At 38.6% G+C, this 22,578-nt stretch overlaps 1 protein-coding gene across 2 annotated transcripts in view; it reads left to right on the top strand.

The window, feature by feature from the left end:
* Positions 1-22,578, top strand: part of frmd5a (FERM domain containing 5a) — a 185,364-nt gene that overhangs the window by 160,614 nt on the left and 2,172 nt on the right. For both annotated transcript variants that reach the window (XM_079825020.1, XM_079825021.1), the window contains exons 7-13: positions 2,613-2,700; positions 3,780-3,868; positions 5,446-5,509; positions 5,666-5,757; positions 11,563-11,637; positions 12,628-12,696; positions 12,887-12,993. In XM_079825020.1, coding sequence (XP_079681146.1) covers positions 2,613-2,700; positions 3,780-3,868; positions 5,446-5,509; positions 5,666-5,757; positions 11,563-11,637; positions 12,628-12,696; positions 12,887-12,993 — 584 coding nt within the window. The remainder of the gene's footprint in view (positions 1-2,612; positions 2,701-3,779; positions 3,869-5,445; positions 5,510-5,665; positions 5,758-11,562; positions 11,638-12,627; positions 12,697-12,886; positions 12,994-22,578) is intronic.

Here is a 22,578-nt window from a genome sequence, read left to right as displayed (position 1 = left end):
CCATCACTGAGCAAACAGCTCTTCCTCTCCACTATACATGAGCAAAACCAATTAGTTCACCAAGTGCCCAACAATCATGGGTTTAGTGATGGATTTAGTCTGTTGATTAGTTGCAGGTTTGTTATGTGTGTTCAGAAGCTGTTGACTTTTCATGTATGGGCGACAAGGCGTAAGTTATGGTCCCACCAAACTAGATGATCCACCAAATAGGAGCACAATCACTGCTGCCCTCTGGTGGTGTCACTGTTCAATGACGAGAGACACTTCATCAGTCCTATTATGGGAATTTTGTTGGGAATGTAGAGCGAAGAAGTCTGTTTAGATCTTCAGAATGATCCAGTAAGTCAGTCATGATGCCCGTAAACAATTGCTTTCACGCGACATTAAGTGTCGCTTTTCCTCTCTGAATTGTATTGAAATAAAAGGCAGGCGGTCTTGTTGCATTAAGGTCTCGAATGTTGAATGGACAGTGCTGAATAAAACATGAATCGGTAAGAGGTTTCCTGGAGAGATGATACTTGAACTGTCGGTTTGGTTTTGTTTTCTATTTAGTGGCTGCTAATCAATGTCGTTCAAGTGTAAAGTGTCCAAATATATGCGTCTATTCACATTCACATCAACATTGCGTTTCTGGACAGATGTTTTTGTTTTATGTTGGAATGATTTTCCATTTTTTCATGATACAAAACCACTAAGAATGTGGATTCAGTCCAATACCAGTGCACCAGTATTCTTTATAAAGTACTAAAGTATACTTTAAGTTAATTTCATTGAGTATACTTAAGGAAAGTTCATGTATATTTTTAAGTATACTTTAGGTAGTAAATATACTAAAGTCAATGTACTAGTTGTATACTTGTAAGTGTACTATTTTATTAGTAATTGGGACAAAAGTATATACACTTCTTAGTATATTAAAGTATACTTACAGTATTAAACTTTGAGTACACAACTTTACAACTACATTTTACTACAACTATACTACAAGGGAACTTAAAGGTAGTTTACTAGTTAAATACTTGTAGCACATTTTTAGTTGATGAAAGTTCACTGAAGTATACTCTCAGTGAATAGTAGTTTAGTAGTTTTATACTGCAAGTATACTTGTAAGTGAATTTAACATCATACTTACAGTTTGCTATTTATATATATACGTTTTTACACTTTAAGTATACAATGTTCCTATTAGGTATTCATTTGTATACTTTAAATATGCTTTTAACTGTACTTTAAGTAGATTTGTACACTACCAGTGGAATATACAAAATACATTCACATACTCAGAATTAGGAAAATATGTGTTTCCTTTATAAATCAATATTTTCAAACAATGTAAGTTTATAAGACCGTATGTAAAACTATGTGAAAAAGTATAGGCTACTCAATCAAAAGAGTAAACACAAGTACAGGCCAAGTATACTTAAAATACGTTATACTTTTAAGTATCTCAATTAAAAGGGCCAAACATACAAAGATTTATGTCAGTATAAGTCAAGTGTATTTTTTTAGTACATTTCTGAGAATAAAAAGTAGACTGAAAGTAGGGGAGCGCAGGGCACAACCTAACACGGGGTTAGTTGTAACACTCATGGTTTAAAACTTTCCACACATGCCAGGATGACGAAACTTAGTGTATTTATTAGTTGCCATATCAACATTATTTCGAGAAAAAATTGCGCCAAAATGTAAAAATCTTTGGAAGATATCACTGAACATTTATTTAACCATAGCAAAAGTCAATTTCTTACTTAAGTTTATTTTTCTTGTCTCTGTTTTTTGTGTTTATTTAAAATAAGACCAACCTGATATTATTTTAATCTTATATCTGTTATTTAACAGTTGAGAGAGTTCTTTAATGCTGATCTAACAGCAGAAGACACGAGTCGGGTTTAAATCCCAGTTTCGCAGGCGGGGCATGTTGTCACACTGCGTTACAATAAGCCCCTATTAGAACTACGCTATTATATTCTATACTTTTATGAATTCTTTTGAGAAACCATGAGAAAAGGGTGAATAATGACTGAGAGTCAATGTTCAGAAATTATTCATTATTATTATGTTTTGAACTATGCTGTATAGCTGTATTTAGTGATGTGTTTGTTGTCAAACTCAAAAAAAAAATTAATGATAAAATGCCATTATTTTATTTTATAAAGTTAATAATTGGATTTTATTGACAAAATATTTTAGTTTGTCATGGATATTTTTTTATTTTATTATATCAGGTAACATTTTAATCTGTAATTTGGTCATGTTACATTGTGCCCCTCACATGTTATAATGTCTACGGGGCATGTTGTCACATTTCACTTCCATTCTTTCGGGGTAAATCAAGTAAAAGGGATACACTGTATTAATGAAATAAAACCACATAATTGTACTAGACGTGTGAAATTAATGTTAATAAAGTGGTTTTACACAAACTGAGACGGTCAAAAAGCATTAGGTTGTGCCCCGCTCTCCCCTATGCACTTTCTTATTTTTAGTTTAAAAGATACTAATAGCACACTTGAATAAACTTGTTTTTTGTAAGGGGTACAGTAACGGGTGAGTCTGATGTGCTGTTACACCACTGAATGACACAGATGGTGTTTTAATGTGTTGTTTTGCAGAGGTCAAACTCCAGAGACAGCTGAGCTGAAGTTCCTGCAGAAAGCACAAATGCTTGAAACATACGGCGTGGATCCTCATCCGTGCAAGGTTAGATGGCTCTATCTGACGCATTTACAGCTTGCATCCAGAAGCTATTTGTGTAGTGTAGTTTCTCAAACTTTTTCAAACAAAGGAGCCTTTCATAATGATAGAATGTTCATGAAACAGAAAAGATTCCTATTCAGACGCTACAAGTCAGTCAGTGTGATTTCAGCTTCATATTAAAAAGTTCCACCAACCAGAGAACTTAATCAAATTTGTGAATGATGAATGGATATGTTGTACTGTCTGTACAGTACTGTTCAAAAGTTTAAAGAAATATATTTTTAGCAAGGATGCATTGTAGACATTTGTTTCAAAGGATTTCTGTTTTAAATTAATGCTGTTCTTTATCACAGTTTCCCCCAAAATAATAAGAATGTATTAGTAATACGAATAAGAATAATACAACTGTTTTGTTAATGTTTCTTTGCACTAAATCAGCATATTAGAATGATTTCTGAAGGATCATGTGACACTGAAGACTGGAGTAATGATGCTGAAAATTCAGCTTTGCATCACAAGAGTAAATTGCATTTTAAAATATTTATAAATAAAAAAAGGTTTAAATTGTAATAATATTTCACAATATTACTGTTGTTACTGTTTTATTTGATCAAAAAATGCAGCCTTGTTGAGCATAAGAGGCTTCTTTCAAAAATGTAATAAAATCTTAAAAATCCCAAACATTTGAATTAATATTTTTAGCATCAAACATATACAAGAATACTTATAGCCACAGACTTAATGTAGTCAATTTATAATGTAAATAGTAGTTTTATTATTTGTGTATAACAAGGCCACTAAAATAGTGTACTAAAAAGAGTCCTCTATAACACTTGGTTCTTTCAGCAAGTTTTTTTTTCTTTTTCCACTCCTGTTGAGAAACATCTTCTGTCAGTTTAATCTCAATCTCAAAGCCCAAAACTTCCCGTTTTACTGCTAAACATTACATAAAGTAAGCTTGACAATACAAGTATGAAGGCTCTGCTGTCATGATCACTGTCCTGTATTGAGTCTTCCTACTCAATGTCTGCTTGTTAAGAAAGGAAGATGACGTGGTTCTCCTCTGTCGCTGTTCATCACAGGATGTATCCGGGAACCCGGCTTTCCTAGCCTTCACTCCATTCGGTTTTGTCGTTCTTCAGGGGAACAAGAGAGTCCATTTCCTCAAATGGTGAGTCACTAATACTTGCCTCTTTTCCCTACTGAACTTCTATTGACGTCTTCGGGGCTGAGTAAACGCAGACATGCATACACACTTGCATCGTGTGGCTGAACATCATGAGTCATTCTCGCCGAGGCGACAGGCTCTGGGTATACAAGTCACAGCTGGTTTTATTATATTGTAATATACTTTCCCAGCCAAAAGGGTCGACCATCTGCCTCTTTCTTAGCCGTTAGAGCAGACAGGTGTCCAATTATCCTTCACCAGCTCTCAATCCAGAGGGCATGTTTAAAGTCATCTCGCCACAACAAGTCTGTGAGGTCTGGCCATTTAAAGAGAAGAGAAAACCATAAAATACTGAACCATTGTGCGGCCTGTCCTTTGTCTCAGTGTGTCAGGGTTTGTTGTATGCGATTCAATCGGAATGTACTGTATACTTCACAATTAAAGCAAGAGTGAAGAAAACGTGCAACACTGATTACACTATGACACTACATATATTTACATTTTATAAAATGTATGTTATGTATATAGTGTAAATGTGATTAATTATATGCATTTATGATAATTCATTATACATTTATATATACATGGATGGATGGATGGATGGATGGATGGATGGATGGATGGATGGATGGATGGATGGATGGACGGATTTATGGATGGATGGATGGATGGTTGGATTGGGTGGATGGATGGATGGAATAATAGATTGATGGATGGATGGATGGATGGATGGAATAATAGATTGATGGATGGATGGATGGAATAATGGATGGATGGATGGATGGAATAATAGATGGATGGATGGATGGATGGATGGATGGATGGAATAATAGATAGATGGATGGATGGATGGATGGATGGATGGACAGAATGGATGTAGATAGATAGATAGATAGATAGATAGATAGATAGATAGATAGATAGATAGATAGATAGATAGATAGATAGATAGATAGATAGATAGATAGATAGATAGATAGATAGATAGATAGATAGATAGATAGATAGATAGATAGATAGATAGATAGATAGATAGATAGATAGGTAGATAGACAGAATAATAGAAGATAGATAGATAGATAGATAGATAGATAGATAGATAGATAGATAGATAGATAGATAGATAGATAGATAGATAGATAGATAGATAGATAGATAGATAGATGGATGGATGGATAGATAGATGGATGGATGGATGGATGGATGGATGGATGGATGGATGGATGGATGGATGGATGGATGGATGGATGGATGGATGGATGGATGGATGGATGGATGGATGGATGATGGACGGACGGACGGAAGGACGGACGGACGGACGGACGGACGGACGGATGGATGGACAGATAGATAGATAGATAGATAGATAGATAGATAGATAGATAGATAGATAGATAGATAGATAGATAGATAGATAGATAGATAGATAGATAGATAGATAGATAGATAGATAGATAGATAGATAGATAGATAGATAGATAGATAGATAGATAGATAGATACATTTTATAACATCTTTATCTATAACATCTATGTATTATATACATTGTAATAGCTCTATGTATTCTTCCACTTGTACAGGCACGAGGTGACCAAACTGAAGTTTGAGGGAAAGACATTCCATATATATGCAAATCAGAAGGAGGTGAGAACATTAATTATGCCAACATTGGTGAAGTCGAAGATAATTACAATATACCAAATTGTCTTACGATAATGACACAATCTGTGAAACTTGAATAATTCCCTTCAACACCAGTGCTGTTTCAGTGTATGTTTAATGACTTATTGTTATGCGCAGGACAAAAAGATCATCTTGACGTACTTCGCACCAACTCCAGAGGCCTGCAAGCACCTTTGGAAATGCGGTGTTGAAAATCAAGCTTTCTACAAGTGAGTTTTTGCTCTCCTCCGTTCATCGAGACGCATACATTTGTTTGGTTAGACAGGTGAGATGCTTCTGAAAGGGCAACTGCACCATAAACAAGTTCCAGGAATTATTTCTTTTTGGATTGTCCACTGTTATTTCCTCTTCCCAGAGCATATTTAAAGGTCCCATGGCATGGATTTTTTATTTTATTTTATAATTTTTCCTGAGGTGTACTTATTTTGTTAGTATGATTTTTACATCATAAAATGTCATAATTTATAAATAAAAGGCATTTTTTTCTATACTGATGTCTGCCCTCTGGCTTGAATGCCCTGTTTTAAGGGGCGTGTCTGCTGTGAGACTTCAGTAAAAACGGCCACTGTTGTGATTGGCTGACATCTTTGCATTTGAAATGAGTATCTTGTAGCGGAGGGGGCGTGGTTTAGGGTCTACGAGCCTGCCAGAGAGACGGGTGGACCTGAGTTCACTTCTCATCAGTTCTCTCAGCACGTCTCAGTTCAGTAAACTGTTGTAGTTACTAGCATATACTTCAGGTTTTTCGTTTATTTCTAGTCGGAGGGGCTGTCACTCATGTCCGAAAGTTAGTAACTTTAGTAAATGATGGATCAGTGCTGACTGGAGACGCGAACCGTTTAGAACGATTCAGTCCGATTTGGTGAACTGGTTCGAGAGCTTCGGCGTGCGTGAGGTTTATCTCTAAAGATGTGGCTCTGCCGATGTTGAGCAGAAACTCACGACTGTATGCACATTTTAGAACAGATAGACGTGACAAGGACGTACAAAAACACTGACTCACAAGATAGAAAACACGAAAACACCGTTCTGCCGGGAGAGAGTGAAGCCGCAGTGTGTGCACGAATAATAAAGTTCTGTGTGAAGTTGAATAATTAGCTACACATCAGAAATCACTGATCACAGATCAGAAGGAACTGAAAAAAGACTTCTGTTTTCATTTGTACATCCAAACACTGAGAAACTGCCAGAAACAAATATGGCACTCGCATGGGCGTGCCAAATTCTCTGGGCGGAGGAAAGGGAGGTAACCGTTCCTGTTATGACGTCATAACTGAGAAAATGACAGCCCAGACGAGCTGATCTTGAATTTTCCTAAGGCAGAGAAAGACAGCCAGAACTCGGTTTACACCCATCAAAATTTCTAGCCACTTGGGGACAATATTCAGGCTAGGGGAACTCATATTAATGTTGAAAAACCTCATAAAATGAAAATGTCATGTCATGGGACCTTTAAGACTAATAAGCTGACTAATAACTAATAATGCCGGACAGTTCTGCAAGTGTCGTCTCGACAGCTGCTTCTAGATTCCATCACTGTTGTTTACCTCACGGGTCAACTAATGGAACAGTCACATACTGAGCATGACCTTTACTGCGTGAGCAATGAGAGATGTGTTCCGCTAGCTCCTCCAGAGCGATGTCCCTGCCCATTTCAGTCATGGTTGACTGTATGTGTCCTTGCCCACGCCATGGGAAGTGTTTAAAGCGACCTACAGCTCAAGGCAAAGTGCAATGTTATGGATGAGCGGGCCAGGTTTCTAAAAGGAGAGCCCTGACGGAGCCAACGCTGGTTTTATGATGAATGGTTTTGGCTAACTGAGGTGACATCTTTGGAACAAGAGTCTGATTCAGCGTTCATCACGAAGTGTGGGAAAGCTCAATTTAGGTGAAGGGAATGGTGTAATCACTGATTTGGCAAGGCCGCCTTATCAAAACCGAATCTACGTTGTATTCCAAGTCTGACTCAATTCATTCCGCTGGGGGAAAGAGAAATGTGTAGCTGTAGTTCAAGTCCCCTAGAGAAGTGGAATTTGTGGCAAGTGAAGGCAGACGATAAACTGAAAAGTGGGTTTTATGATTCACATAAAGGCTGTCTTTGGGGAAGGATATTCCACACCTGGTGATGAAAAGCCTGAATCAAATGTTCACCAGAGACGGTCTGAGTCAGAATCATTTCAGTTTCAGTCACTGAGTGTTAAGGCCCGTTCACACCGAGGACGATAACGATAAAGATATAGTTCTAAAAATTGTTTTCAGTGTTATCACAGTAACACACAGTTTCTGATGGCTCCTGTTAATCTTGAGTACCTATAGAGTAGTTTTGCAGCCTTCATATCTCAGAAGAGTTTTATCATATTTATAAAAGACAGATACGCTGTACTGATTCTTTCCGGAAAAAAGCAGAGCTCGTGGAGGTGTGCAGTGGGCGGAGCTAAAGAGTCACGAGGCCACACACACACACACACCAAACATCATGGCATTATCCCTGGATAACTTTCAATTCACTATACGTTTGTGTTGTTTACATCATGGGCGTCGGAACCATTGTATGTGGGTGGGACAAGACTCACCCACTTTTTACGATCAATGATATTGGACCCACTCACTTTTATCGTCTCTAACATTCAGCACATGTCTGTTTACCTACCCCTAGTCGATAAACACTTATTATTAAAGGTCCCATTCCGCATGATCCCATTGTTCAAACTTTAGTTAGTGTGTAATGTTGCTGTTAGAGCATAAATAATACCTGTAAAATTATAAAGCTCAAAGTTCAATGCCAAGCGAGATATTTTATTTAACAGAAGTTCCCTTTCAAAGCCTACAGCGAACGGCTGGCTTGGACTACATCCTGGTACTTCCTTCTTTAATTACGTCAGTAGCGCAGTAGAACAGACTAACCTCCGCCCACAAAGAAACGCGAAAAAGGGGGCGCGGTCTTGTTGCTGTCCCACGTGGAGAAGCGGACGTGTCGCGTGGAGAAAAGGAACTGTTGCGTTGAGTGTGTTTATCGCCATGTCGTCGAGACGCTGTTATTTTCATCCAGGAGTCAAATCACCTTTGTTTGGCTTTCCCAGGGACGCTGTAGAGATTATTGAACGCATACATCTCTCCGTTAAGAGGCGTGACCTTTCCAACATGCGCTAAACTGCTGTCGAATCACAACACAGGAACTGCTGGCACGTGCGCTAAGCTGCGGTCGAATTACAACACGGTAAGCGCTTGCACAATCAGAACTCGTTACGTGTTTCTGAAGGAGGGACTTCATAGAAAGAGGAAATCACCAGCCGTTTTTAGGACAGTGAAAACAGCGGTACACAGATAAGTACATTGTATGAAAAATACTGTGTTTTTTTACACGCGAAACATGAACACATGTTATATTGCACACTGTAAACACAATCAAAGCTTCAAAAAAACACGAAGAACGGGACCTTTAAACACATATTATACGCTTTATTTCCACTTTTCTAATATTTTCTTAATTTTTATTCAAAATAAATGCCTTTCCGATTTGATATGTGATGGGAAAACGGAAAAGACTGGTGTGGACGGTGTGGACATCTTTATAGTTATCATTCTTGGTGTGAAGATAGAAGATATGTGCTAGTCATTGGGTTAAGTAGTATGACAAAATCTGACTTTTTTATTATACACTTAATTTCAATATTTAATTAAAAAAATGTACTTAGTAAATACTCTTTTAAATAATAAAAAATATCTTTATATTCTTAAATACAACTGAATTAAATCAATACTTTTCAAAAGTAATGAATCCCATTTTAGGTCATTGATGAATTCAAACTAAAAAAAAATTGTTCATACCAAATGGTAAATGTAAAGCTGTGCTTTTCTGATGCCAGGCAGATTTATGCAAATTTGGAGAAAAAACAAAAGACTGTAAAATTAATATTGGAAAGAAATTCTTAATTTTGATTGGATGAGTCGTATTTTAAGTCATACTGTAGCTAATACACACATATTTCAATTGTATGTTAATTTAATATGGCAAGTTTCATAACTTAATTAAAATCTAATATAACAAATAATAATCTAGCACAATATAACAGGTATAGACACATGCATTTCAACAGATTTCTGCTGTGTTAGGTTATATTTTAGCCCATCATATAACCAGTGGTGGACAGAAACAAAGTGTTTTTACTTAGTTACTGTACTTAAAGGGACAGTTCACCCAAAAATGAAAATTCTGTCATAACTTGCTAACCCTTAAATTGGTCCAAACCTTTATGAATGTCTTTCTGTTTTGAAGAATACGGGTAACCAAACAGTTGATGGGCGGGCGCCATGGACTTCCATAACATGAAAAAATAAATAATACTATGGGAGTCAATGGGGCCCATTAACATTCTTCAAAATATCTTCTTTTGTGTTCAACAAGGAAAGAACTTCATACAGGTTAGGAACAACATGAGGGGGAGTAAATGGGGACAGAATTTATGAAGTACATTTCCAAATATCTTTACTATTTAAAAAAAAAAAAAAAGTATTTTTATTTTATCTTCACAACATTCAAAAGCGATGTCTAATTTGTGATTGAGCTGTTTCTTTTCAATCAATCTGCTAAATGGGCCCAGTACTTTTACTATCGTGTAGCCAGACCTTCAGACTGACGGCAGAAGCCAATGGTCCGTGGGTGTGACGTTTGAGGCTGAGACTACATTACTTTAAACTTTAACACTTGGGTACATGGTGCATTAAAAACCAATAGTACTTTTATACTTTTACTCAAGTAAAAATTGAAAAGAAGTACTTGTACTTTTTCTGGAGTTATATTTTAGGGTGTCAGTACTCAAGCACTTGTTTGTGTATATCGTCCACCACTGTAAATTATAGATTGATCAAATCTAGGTAAAAAGTACATTTGTGACCCTGGACCCAGTCACAAGTCATCATTTTTTAATTGAGATTTATATATCTTCTGAAAGCTGAATATGTAATCATTCCATTGATGTATGGTTTAAACTTTAGACACTATTTGGCCGAGATACAACTATTTGAATATCTGGAATCTGAAGGTGCAAAAAATCTAAATATTGAGAAAATCGCCTTCAAAGTTGTCCAAATGAAGTCCTCAGCAATGCATATTACTACTAATTATAAATGTTTGATATATTTACGGTAGGAAATTTACAAAATATCTTCATGGAACATGATCTTTACTAGCCTAGAAATCTAGACGCACTCTAGTGGCAGCAAATATAATTCGTAGCCAGTGTCGTCTAGCAACTCTCCGTTGGCTTGCGAGCTGGAAAAACCAAACTCTAGTCAGGCCAATCACATCGTGTATAGAGTTGGTGGGCGGGCTTAACATAATGACGGCTGAGTTGCGGCGATTCTGCGTGATACTCGTAAACAAAGAAGCTGGCGAACAGCGGTCTTTCGAATCGGCTTTGGCCGCGGCTCTGGAAGACTTGAGTTAAGCTTTTCTTTGAGAAAAGAACAAAGAACGGCACTGAAGTCATTCTTAAGAAAGGAAGATGTGTTCGAAGTTTTGTCGACCAGATACAGCAAAAGTTGAATCTATCAACTAGCTCCACTTCACCTTCTTCGTTGCTCTGGTTGGGTTGTAGCGCTATCCTATTGCATGCAGAGGGAATTTGAAAGACAACCGTTTATTGTGTTCCCAGACCTAACATCTTGATGTGGGTCTGGCTTGTCAGGCTAGATCTTTACTTAATATCCAAATGATTTTTGGCATAAAAGAAAAATCGATCATTTTGTCCCATACAATGTATTGTTGGCCATTGGCACAAATATACCTGTGGGACTTATGATTTTGTGGTCCAGGGTCACATTTACGAAAGAACCTTAGAATCATATCTGATTACAGCCATGTCATATTTTTGTTTAATAGAGATGAGAAATTCTTCTTAATTCAGAATATGTAGCTTAGAAATGTTCTTGTATGAAAATCTTGTTTCATACACATTTCTAAATGTGTTCAGAGAACGTTCCGAGTTGAATCCTTTCTCTCTGCCTCTCCTCAGGTTGGAGAAGTCGAGCCAGGTTCGTACGGTGTCCAGCAGTAACCTGTTCTTCAAGGGGAGTCGTTTCCGCTACAGGTAAGTGTGGATGGATAGGTCACTGCCGATGGACCGCCACAGCCTCAGGGGTCCCTGCTGTCCTCGTCACGGTCACATAGAGGTGACAGCTTTGGAGCCAATGCACCACAACCTGCTGCGGATGGAGCTGTTCGCGCAGGCCACCTTTTACACACAAGCGTTTGCTTATTAACAGCAATTGTAACGAATGAATGGAGCCATCGGGGCAATTAAACAAACAGCACAATAAATGATTACAGCGGGCTCTCAGGCTCAAACGCCTAATTAGGAAATTGATAACGGTTATTTTCTCACTCCTATGTAAGGAGACAGGCAGGATTTCAAGGCAATGACTCCGCCGGGAGTTTTTGGTTAAAGGGAAGTAGTTCAGTCACAGACTGAGAGGCAGAGATTGAGTTAAGAGAAGGGACTCAATAAGGTTAATCTAATTTCTGAGCTTCATGGACTCTAGTAGCAGCGGTCACCATCCCTCACAGTCACAGGGAGCGCAGTTCCCACCAAAATGCCAGCTGTTTGAATGTGACTGGAAACACACGATTTTATCCCCAATGGTTGAGCTATTTTCTTTTGGTTGATTTTGATAGATGAAGCTGAAACAGTCTCAAAACAGTCTCAACCAGGGTGTGAAATTAACACCCACCAACAACTGTATATGCAGGTGCTTTTTGCACAGTGGCAGGTAGTTTTGCTCATCTGCCAGCTACTGTGGTGAGTGTCCTGTAACATATTTCCAGTCAGGGAATATTTGAGCATGTTTGTGGATCTTATGTTGAAGATATTTGCTATTTAAGATTATATTATATGTGGCAATATAATATAATATTTGGTGTTTGGTTACAATGTGAATTCAAAGAGAACTATATTTTAGAGACTGGGGGTGATATAATATAATGTTTGGTATATATTTAAGTTGATTATGAACACATATATTTTACACTAGCAGGGATAAAACTGGACACGTTTTTGTAAACCGTTTTTGTTTCATTTCAGTGGAAGAGTAGCCAAAGAGGTAATGGAGCAGAGTGCAAAAATTAAACGGGAACCTCCAGAAATACATAGGTATGCATGAGTGCCCATCTGTGTGGCAGTGTTATCCGTATAATTGCTTACACTGGGTAATGCTCTTTTGATGCCGTCACATGTGTGCATGCATGTCCAGTAAGATTGACTTATGTCTGTAGTTGTAGGACATACTGTAAGATGATAAATGGGGGTGTTGATGCAGTACTGTATGTGTATGTGGTCACAGGGCTGGCCTGGTGCCCAGCAGAAGCTGTCCATCCATCACACACGGGCCGCGGTTGAGCAGCGTCCCGCGCACACGCCGGAGAGCTGTACACATATCCATCATGGAAGGTGAGAGTCCGGTTCAGCCCATTAACCTGAGTTCAGCTCTACGCTGAAGCCACATGCAGACCGCTAAATGTCAAATCACTGGATGGTTTTTAATAACATTCAAATGCTGTTGGAAATAGCCCGTTTAGAAACATATACACATATTTTTTTAAAAGGGCAATTCATGACGAGACAATTTATAGGTACTTAGTCAAAGAAAATGTATGATAACATTTCCAATGCAAGTGAATGTATGTAATGTTTTTGCAGCTTATATTCTATATATTTTGGCTGCATATTTTTTAGTCAAGTCAAATTTTATTTATACAGCACATTTAAAAGCAACAGAGTTACGCCAACGTTCTGTACAATAAGACAAAGTTCATATAAAAGAAAGCAAAAAAAGAAACAAGGCATGTATAGATTTTAGTATGTATAAATCTGTGTGTGTGCGTGCGTGTAAAGGAAATACATTCATTAAATGTTTATTTTTTATAAATTATATTTATAATTTCACTTTATTTACAATTTGTTTATTTTTATATAAAAATAGTTTAATTATAATTGTTTTACCTTATGTGTGTGTGTATTTGTGTTCATAAAAATATATGGATTTATTTATTTTTTAATATAATAAAAATAATATTTATTTTTTGGTTTATTTTATCTTTAAAAAAGGAATTCATATACTATCATATATCATTTTTTTATTTAATATAAAATATTTTAAATAATTATACATTTTTACCTTATATACAGTGGGGGGACCAAGTATTTGATACACTGTAAGTGGGCAAACCTGCAAAATCAGCAAAGCATGTAGAAGTCTGTAATTTTTATCATAGATACTCTACTGTGAGTGACGGAATCTAAAACAAAAATCCAGAAAATCACATTGTATGATTTTTAAGTAATTAATTTGCATTTTATTGCAGGACATAAGTATTTGATACATCAGAAAAGCAGAACTTAATATTTGGTACAGAAACCTTTGTTTGCAATTACAGAGATCATAATGTTTCCTGTAGTTCTAGACCAGGTTTGCACACACACTGCAGCACTCCAGATCCTTCAGGTTTCGGGGCTGTCGCTGGGCAATACGGACTTTCAGCTCCCTCCAAAGATTTTCTATTGGGTTCAGGTCTGGAGACTGGCTAGGCCACTCCAGGACCTTGAGATGCTTCTTACGGAGCCACTCCTTGGTTGCCCTGGCTGTGTGTTTCGGGTCATTGTCATGCTGGAAGACCCAGCCACGACCCATCTTCAATGCTCTAACTGAGGGAAGGAGGTTGTTGGCCAAGATCTCGCGATACATGGCCCCATCCATCCTCCCTTCAATACGGTGCAGTCGTCCTGTCCCCTTTGCAGAGAAGCATCCCCAAAAAATTATGTTTCCACCTCCATGCTTCACGGTTGGGATGGTGTTCTTGGGGTTGTACTCATCCTTCTTCTTCCTCCAAACACGGCGAGTGGAGTTTAGACCAAAAAGTTATATTTTTGTCTCATCAGACCACATGACCTTCTCCCATTCCTCCTCTGGATCATCCTGATGGTCATTGGCAAACTTCAGACGGGTCTGGACATGCGCTGGCTTGAGCAGGGGGACCTTGCGTGCGCTGCAGGATTTTAATCCATGACGGCGTAGTGTGTCACTAATAGTTTTCTTTGAGACTGTGGTCCCAGCTCTCTTCAGGTCATTGACCAGGTCCTGCCGTGTAGTTCTGGGCTGATCCCTCAACTTCCTCATGATCATTGATGCCCCAGACCGAGGGAGATTGACCGCCATCTTGAACTTCTTCCATTTTCCAATAATTGCGCCAACAGTTGTTGCCTTCTCACCAAGCTGCTTGCCTATTGTCCTGTAGCCCATCCCAGCCTTGTGCAGGTCTACAATTTTATCCCTGATGTCATTACACAGCTCTCTGGTCTTGGCCATTGTGGAGAGGTTGGAGTCTGTTTGTTTGTTGGAGTGTGTGGACAGGTGTCTTTTATACAGGTAAGGAGTTCAAACAGGTGCAGTTAATACAGGTAATGAGTGGAGAACAGGAGGGCTTCTTAAAGAAAAACTAACAGGTCTGTGAGAGCCGGATTTCTTACTGGTTGGTAGGGGATCAAATATTTATGTCATCCAATAAAATGCTAATTAATTATTTAAAAATCATTTAGATTCCGTCTCTCACAATTGAAGAGTACCTATGATACAAATTACAGACCTCTACATGCTTTGTACGTAGGAAAACCTGCAAAATAGGCAGTGTATCAAATACTTGTTCTTGTTTTTTATTTTATACCATTTTAAGCAAAATTCACAAATATACTAATTATTCTTACATTTTTATGTATCTGTATTTTTTTTATTTTTATAATTTATATAATAAAAAAATGAACTATTTAAATAATTATACATTTGTTTATATGTGTGTGTGTGTGTGTGTGTGTTATATATAGCACTCTGGAAAAAATTAAGAGACCACTTAACATTGATTTCTCAATGTTAAGTGGTCTCTTAATTTTTTCCAGAGCTGTATATATGCACGGGGCGTACTCACAAGAGGTGAAAAGTTGACCGCATGCAGTAATATGAGGCTGGACCAGCCTTTTCTCTGAGAGGAGTGGAGATGCAGGTGCTCCTGTCAGTCACAGCACTCTATTTCTGTGCCAGCTGTGTACAGTCAGTACTAACACTTCCCTGTGGCACCAGTTGTGCCATCTTGTCCCACCCATCAAAGGCTTACCGGTGTCCTCTGCCCACCCCTTTCATTCTGGCTCTCATCTATGAGCCTGACTGTTAGACTAGCATCACAACAGAGCACTGCCCACTCTTAACATGAGTATAGACGAAGTGCAGTTAAGTCCCTGGCCACTGTATCCTCTCTGCAAAACTGAAAAGACCATCTTAAGATGTTGTGAAGAGCTCTTGTCTGCAGTGCGAACGGTTCAGAGAGCTGGGGAGGATAAAGTCAACTGTCCTACATGTGCTGACTGCGAGTCTTCAAGGAGTATTAATACCCTCATCTGAAAATAGACAGGGCCTTTCTCGCCATTTAAGTCACTGGCTGAGGGAGGGAGGAGGTGAGAGGCCTGGGTGGGGTAGGATTTGCCACCGCTGCCTTCTCCACCGTTTACCAGCTCAGCCAAGCCTTTACCCAGCAGCCCACGGTGGAAAGAGGGCACCGGTAACGGGGTTTGTGCTTGTTCACGCGCTCTCTGAAGAAGTAGCTACAGTCGTTTGCTTTTTGGAGATAAACATGGTGAAGTGCCTGATCCGCATCACCACGCGGGTGAACGTCCACCTGCGCATGATCAACCACTGCTATCGGGATGTAAAGGTTCGGGTGCTGAGTTTGGGGCCTCGAATGCTGGGAAAGGCCCTTGGTGTGCTGCCCCTTTATCCAGCACTCACGGGGCAGCAGGACCAGCTGCAGGCATCACCATCTTGTGCAGTGTCTGGCACAGCTATAGGTAAAGTCTAACGTGTTTTAGTTTGTGCACCAGATGCTTGATTGGTTGTTTTATTCGATTTTTCTGAAGGTCTTTTCAGAAAGATGTATTGTATTTCTGCTTTGTTTTGATGGAACTGGATTAGGTGGGTTAGAATAAAGCAGGTTATGGACTTTCTGTTGGTTGGTGTTGCTTCAATGGTGTTTGTTATCAGTATAAAAAGCGCTTTCATTCTGCAGAACGTACATTTCCATTCAAAAGTTTGGGGTTAGTATGATTTTTATTAATGCTTTTATTGAGCAAGGAAGCAATTAATTGAACAAAAGTGACTAAAGAAATTTGAACTATTTTTCAAAGAATCCTGGGGGGTAAAAAGTATCGGTTTCCACAAAAATATTAAGCAGCAGAACGGTTTTCAACAATTTTCTTGAGTACCAAATCAGCATATTTCTGAACAGTCAGACTCTGAAGACCTGCTGAAAATTCAGCTTTGCCATCCCAGAAAACAAAATGGAACAGTTATTTTAAACTATTACAACTTTTCGCAATATTACTGTTGTACTTTTTGATCAAATTAATGCAACTTTGGTGAGATAGACAAAAAAAAATTGAACCTTTTGAACGATAGTGTACATTTTAGATAAACAGTTACTAGTCTATAAATTGTTTGGATTGTGAACACCCAGGCTAATGATTTCTTGATCGCAATAAACAGAGCATGTTAGAAGTTTGAAAGCTGTAGGTGCATTCCTGGATGTTCATCAATCCACAGTCGAGAGATTGTAGAAGACTGTTACTAATCTTTTAAGGAGTAGTAAATAAAGAACTGCAGGAGTTGCAGAAGTGTACAGCATAATGTTTGGAGGACTGCACACTAAAACTAAAATCTCATTCCAGCTGTGAACTGTGGTGAAAGGAGGATGATAATATCAGGGTAGCCGTCCATCACCTGAAGATGGGTGATGCAAGGAGACATTGACTCAATACAGAAGTAATTCAGCAAAGAAAATGCTTTCACAGAGGAAATTGTGCTCTCAGTTCAAACATCAATTCTATTGATACTGAAGAGAGTGATTCACTTAAATACAGTAATACATTAGATATGTGAACTGAAGAGTTTAAAAAGTTCAAACAGTTTTAAAAAGAGAAATAGACCAGGATTTCTTCAAACTACAGTGCTAATGGACGCTATCACAGCAAAAGAAGATTTAACAGTCAGTTATTGCAAGGTTCACATTTTATGTTTAAAAGGTGCACTATGTAACATTTTTGCAGTAAAATATCCAAAAACCACAAGGCCAGTGTTATATATCTTGTTCAATTGAGTTCTTACAATATCCCAAATGTGTCCAACTATTTGTAAATGGTGAGAAAATTGCTATTTTAACCAAGTAACAGGGACGTGTGAGGGAGTCGCCTGTCAATGGCGTCGTATCTGCGTTCCCCTCGGTTTCCGGTTTTATTTTGCAGAAACGCTTTACTCTTACTACGCCGAGCGAACGCACAGAGTAACGTCATAACATAATTTTCAACACACTCAGCTGTATCTAATATGATAAACAGAGCTGCGTTACCTCATGCTCATGACCGAAAAGCGGATGTGGCGCCGGCGACTGTGGCATAATAAAAGTCCCGCTGCTCGAGAGGCGTGTGTTGGCTTCATCTTATTAACAATCGCTCCAGCAGCCTTGCTCCGCTCCTGCAACACTTGCTTCACACTACAGTAACGTTAATAATCTCATCCATGAACATGATTTCTGGCTGTGAGGTGAAGACCACATGTCCCAAACCACGCCTTTGTTTTGTATAGGCGACCTCTAGCGGACGGAAAAGTTACATAGTGCACCTTTAAACAACATATTGGGATAAACAACGTCGATTGTGTTTGTCTTTGGTTGGAGAGGCATTTTTATGAATTATTAATGCTGAAGCACTGGTAAATTCTTGCAACCGTATGCTTAGTAAAATCAAAGTTGTCCAATTTCAGGCATCTTTAAACTCTGAAAAATGCACTGAAGCATTTTGTGCTTTCATGCGTGCCCATTTTTCTCTTTGTCAGGGTGTTGTGAACGAGAGGCCTTTGGTTGCGCAGTAAAATGTTGCATAGTTAAGATGAAATCCTAATCCTTTCACATCAGAATAGAGTTGTAACATATCTGCAGTGACACGCTCAAGAATCTAATGCTCAGCAAAAGCTTGTATGTTTCTCCGCTTTGGGTTCCTTGAGGGAAAGGGTACGTGAGAACTGAAGCGCGAGGATTTATGGGAGATTTGCAGCATCCTCACTTTGCGTTCTCTGAGGTCTCTTACTGTGACGAATCCTCTTAACATCAGTGTTAAAGTTGTGTTTAAGAACAGAAATATACATCCACTCTCAGTTGGCTTCTGTACAGTATATCATGTCACTTCTGTACTGAATTATAATGGGCTGCTATCGAGAAACCTGTTTCAAAGCCTTTCTAAGTTAGTAGCAATTCAAGATTGTGTGCTATATTTGCACATGCATGTTGTGTTACGAGGTCTAGTCCTTTTGATTCACCATGTGTTGCTAATTGTTACAGCACCTCAGTAAGTTGGCTGTTTGCCTGTCAGTACTGTACGTGTGATTCCCAGTGCTTCGCTGAGCCCTGTGGGGGCTTGAAGTACAGTGTCTATCTGTGCAAACAAGCTGGGAAATGTCTTTTCACGTTAGCGCTCTGGTCTGTGATTTAGTATCTAGGTCTGTCACCTGCATGAGACCCTTCTATACTCAAGCCGAATGCACACTGTCAATTTGTTTTTTCCCCGTTTTGCGATTGCTACTTGTCAGATTGTACAAATGACCCCTTTGAGGTCTTGGGTAAAAGCCAGGACAGAATTGACTGGCTGTTCTAACATACTTTTGACCGGAAAAATTGACATGTAACCATAGACATAAGCCCTTGTGCTAATGGCTAATGTTTTGCATAAAAAATAAAAAACAAAGCCAGAGTTGGCTGGGCTAAAATAGGAAATTTGTGCTTATTTTTCATATTGTGATGTAATGTTTTGTGGTTGTTGTATATTCAACATACTACTTATTGACACACAGATACTATGCATTGGCAGCCCGTGCATATTAAGTCAGCATGAAGAGGAATTTCACCCTATCTATTTTGTAAATGCTTTAGGGCATTAAGATGCACACCTCCTTGATTGTTTTGGAACCTGACACGTTTTTTCCCTTAGTTACGTTCATTTAGGCATATATGAACGCATCAAAAACGATTGCAATCCACTTGGCCATTTGAAAACGAACTCTGAAGTGGTTTGCTTATGGTGAGAAAGCAATCTGACTCGATCTGATTTGGATAATAATTAAAATCAGTGTGTATATATTAGTGGTGGGCATAGATTAATTTTTTTAATCTAGATTAATCTCACTGTAATCTTGGAATTACTCTAGATTAAAATGGCTCATTCAGAATATGTGTACTCGTAAGTGATCGTTTGTCTTTTTGTAGTTTGAATAATAAATAACTTCTGTCCCTTTAAGACCTGACGCACGCATGGATCCCAAACACTGTTTCTGTGAGCTGGTTACGACTGTGTTTACGTTAAAACTCACCAAGATGGGCATTGAGACATTTTTGAGTGAATTTGACCATAATAAGCTGGAAAAAGGAGCTCATTTTTGCACTTGTATGTCAGAGGCGGCTTTATTATGGTGTGTGTGTGTGTGTGCGCTTCAGATGCGAGCGTGAAATCTGCTGGAATTAGTAGAATTAACGCTATGTGCAACCCCGCGCGAAATTCAGACCGGTCACACCAATACTAACACGCTGTCATGAGGAAAAATCCAGCAGAACACGCGTTTGCAATGTTCAGAGGGTTAACCAGACTGAATGAGACGAGGCGGTGCGTGTCAACTCGCTGACGGTCTGAGAGGAGAGGAGAGTGCAGCTGATATCGATACTGTAGAAAATGAGTATCGTATCGTTTCAGAATCGATACTTAGCGAAATATGGATATTTTTGACACTAGTAGGCATACACACAGGTTCAAAGACTCGTTCTCTCGCCCCCTACAGTGCAATTGGGCTAGGTATACATCCACGCTAAAATATCAAGGTGAAAGTCATCATAGCTTGCGTAGTATAGACCCAGCTCCGAACCCAACTTTGAGAATAGATTAACGGCAATATTTTTTCTTATTGCCCGATAAGAGTCTCACGTTAACGCAGCACGTTAACGCCGGTAACGGCCCACCACTAGTATGTGTATATATATATATATATATATATATGGAAGAAAATATCTGTCATTACTTTCATTACATCATTCAAAACATTAATAAACATTTCATAATGAATAGGGACATCACACATTTTAGTGCTTTACGTTACGATCCACTTAAGCCAGCCAATCAATTGTAAACAAACGTCACATTAGCAAACTCTTGCGCTGTGTCCAAAATCAAATACGTTACTTCCCTACTATATAGCCTGTGAAAAACAGTACGCCAACTGAGTAGTGTGTACGAATTCTTAGTATTCGAAAAACAGTAGTACCGGGATGACCTACTACTTCCTGCAAGAATCTGAAGTGTGCATTCGATGGCCACTGGAGAGGATTTATGAATGGACGCCAAAATTATGCTGGTTGGTCACGTGACAGTAACAACATGGCGGATGTAGTACATCCAAATTTCATACCACCCATATTCATACTATAAAGAGCGTACTTTTTTTTAACGATAGTAAAGTAAATTCAAATGTAGTACCTATTCAGACAGTATGCGATTTCGGACACTGTCTACACCGGACGTGACAGTAGTTAGTACATTTTTAGTCTGGTCTGCCTCAGCGGTCTAACAACAGTCTATCAATGTCAAAATGATTGAGATGGCCAATCAGATCAAAGAAGGCGGGGCTTACTGTTCAGAGAATTCCAGTGTGAAGCATCAGTTTAAAGGCGCACTGAAATCAAAATAAAGTTTTTTAGCTTTTAGTATGATTATCTTAGCCTTAAGGTTATGAATAAGCTGGTGTGTTCCAAAACAATGACAAAAAATTGCATTAAGGAGATATAAGCATTCAAAACTTACAATCTCTCACTTCCGTTAAAACGAATCACAGATTTTGATGACATCATCGCAGACTTCACCTTCTCATCAAATCTTCTGTCCAATCAAATGCTCTCTAGAATCTGAAGTCCCGCCCCCTGCATTATAAATAGACCCTGAACTGCGTCTGAAAACAGTCAGTTGTTCACGCATTTACTATTTTCTACATGGTGACAACACAACAGCACATAACGCACTATATATGCGATAGGAAACGATTCAGACAGTGTAAATATGTTTTCAATTGAGGCGAATGAAGTCTGGGTTCACGATAGTTTTACGTGCACCGCAGCAGCGCACACACATAGTCTAGACCAGAGCCGTTGACTAGAGACGCGAGAGCGCAAGACAACAAAACATGCTGTATTTCAAAGAGATATGGAAGAGATTATGATGATAAACGGTTAGATTCGGAGGAAACTGGCTTTAAAAAAAACAGAAAGGCTAGTCAAACTGTGGTAATAACGAAACTCTATTGGCTGTTTCAAAAAAAGGGAGGAGCTCCTAACAGCTGGAGCTGTTTCAATGGAAATTACGTCAACACATTGAATAATGCTGCGCGTTCCAAGGCACTTCAGTGGGCCTTTAACATTGAGAGAGTGAGGTAAGATGTAAATAGTGAAACATTTAAAACAGGTCAACTGTTTTGCGATAGAAATGCTAAACGACCAACAGTAACATCCAGGGATGCAAACTACTGAACTTTTTTCTCAAAAATGATTTGAAAACATGCATTTACTTGATTCATGTAATTCCTAACTGTGCGCGACGAGACAAGAAATGTTTTGCGTTTTCGACATATCAGGCATAAAAATAAAAGTACATGTGCAAATTTGAATGCAAATATTATTTGAAAATGGTTCAAATGGATCATTTCCCAACTACAATTAGACGTAGAATTTCCTTAACTGTTCTATTTCTTTTTTCTTTTTTTTATTGGTCCCCCCCAATGTTCATGACATGGTCTTGGTGGTTCATGACATGGCCTTGCTGCGTCGCAACAACTTGAGGATGTCTACAATGGACGCGACAAAGTGACCGCTGCAAATCCATTTGTTCTTTGTGTCAGAAGTAGCACGAGCA

This window comes from Gobio gobio, assembly GCF_949357685.1.
Source record: "Gobio gobio genome assembly, chromosome: 9".
Classification (NCBI taxonomy): domain Eukaryota; kingdom Metazoa; phylum Chordata; class Actinopteri; order Cypriniformes; family Gobionidae; genus Gobio; species Gobio gobio.
Note: the sequence above shows the minus strand (reverse complement) of the source record. Positions and strands in the feature narration are given on the sequence as shown.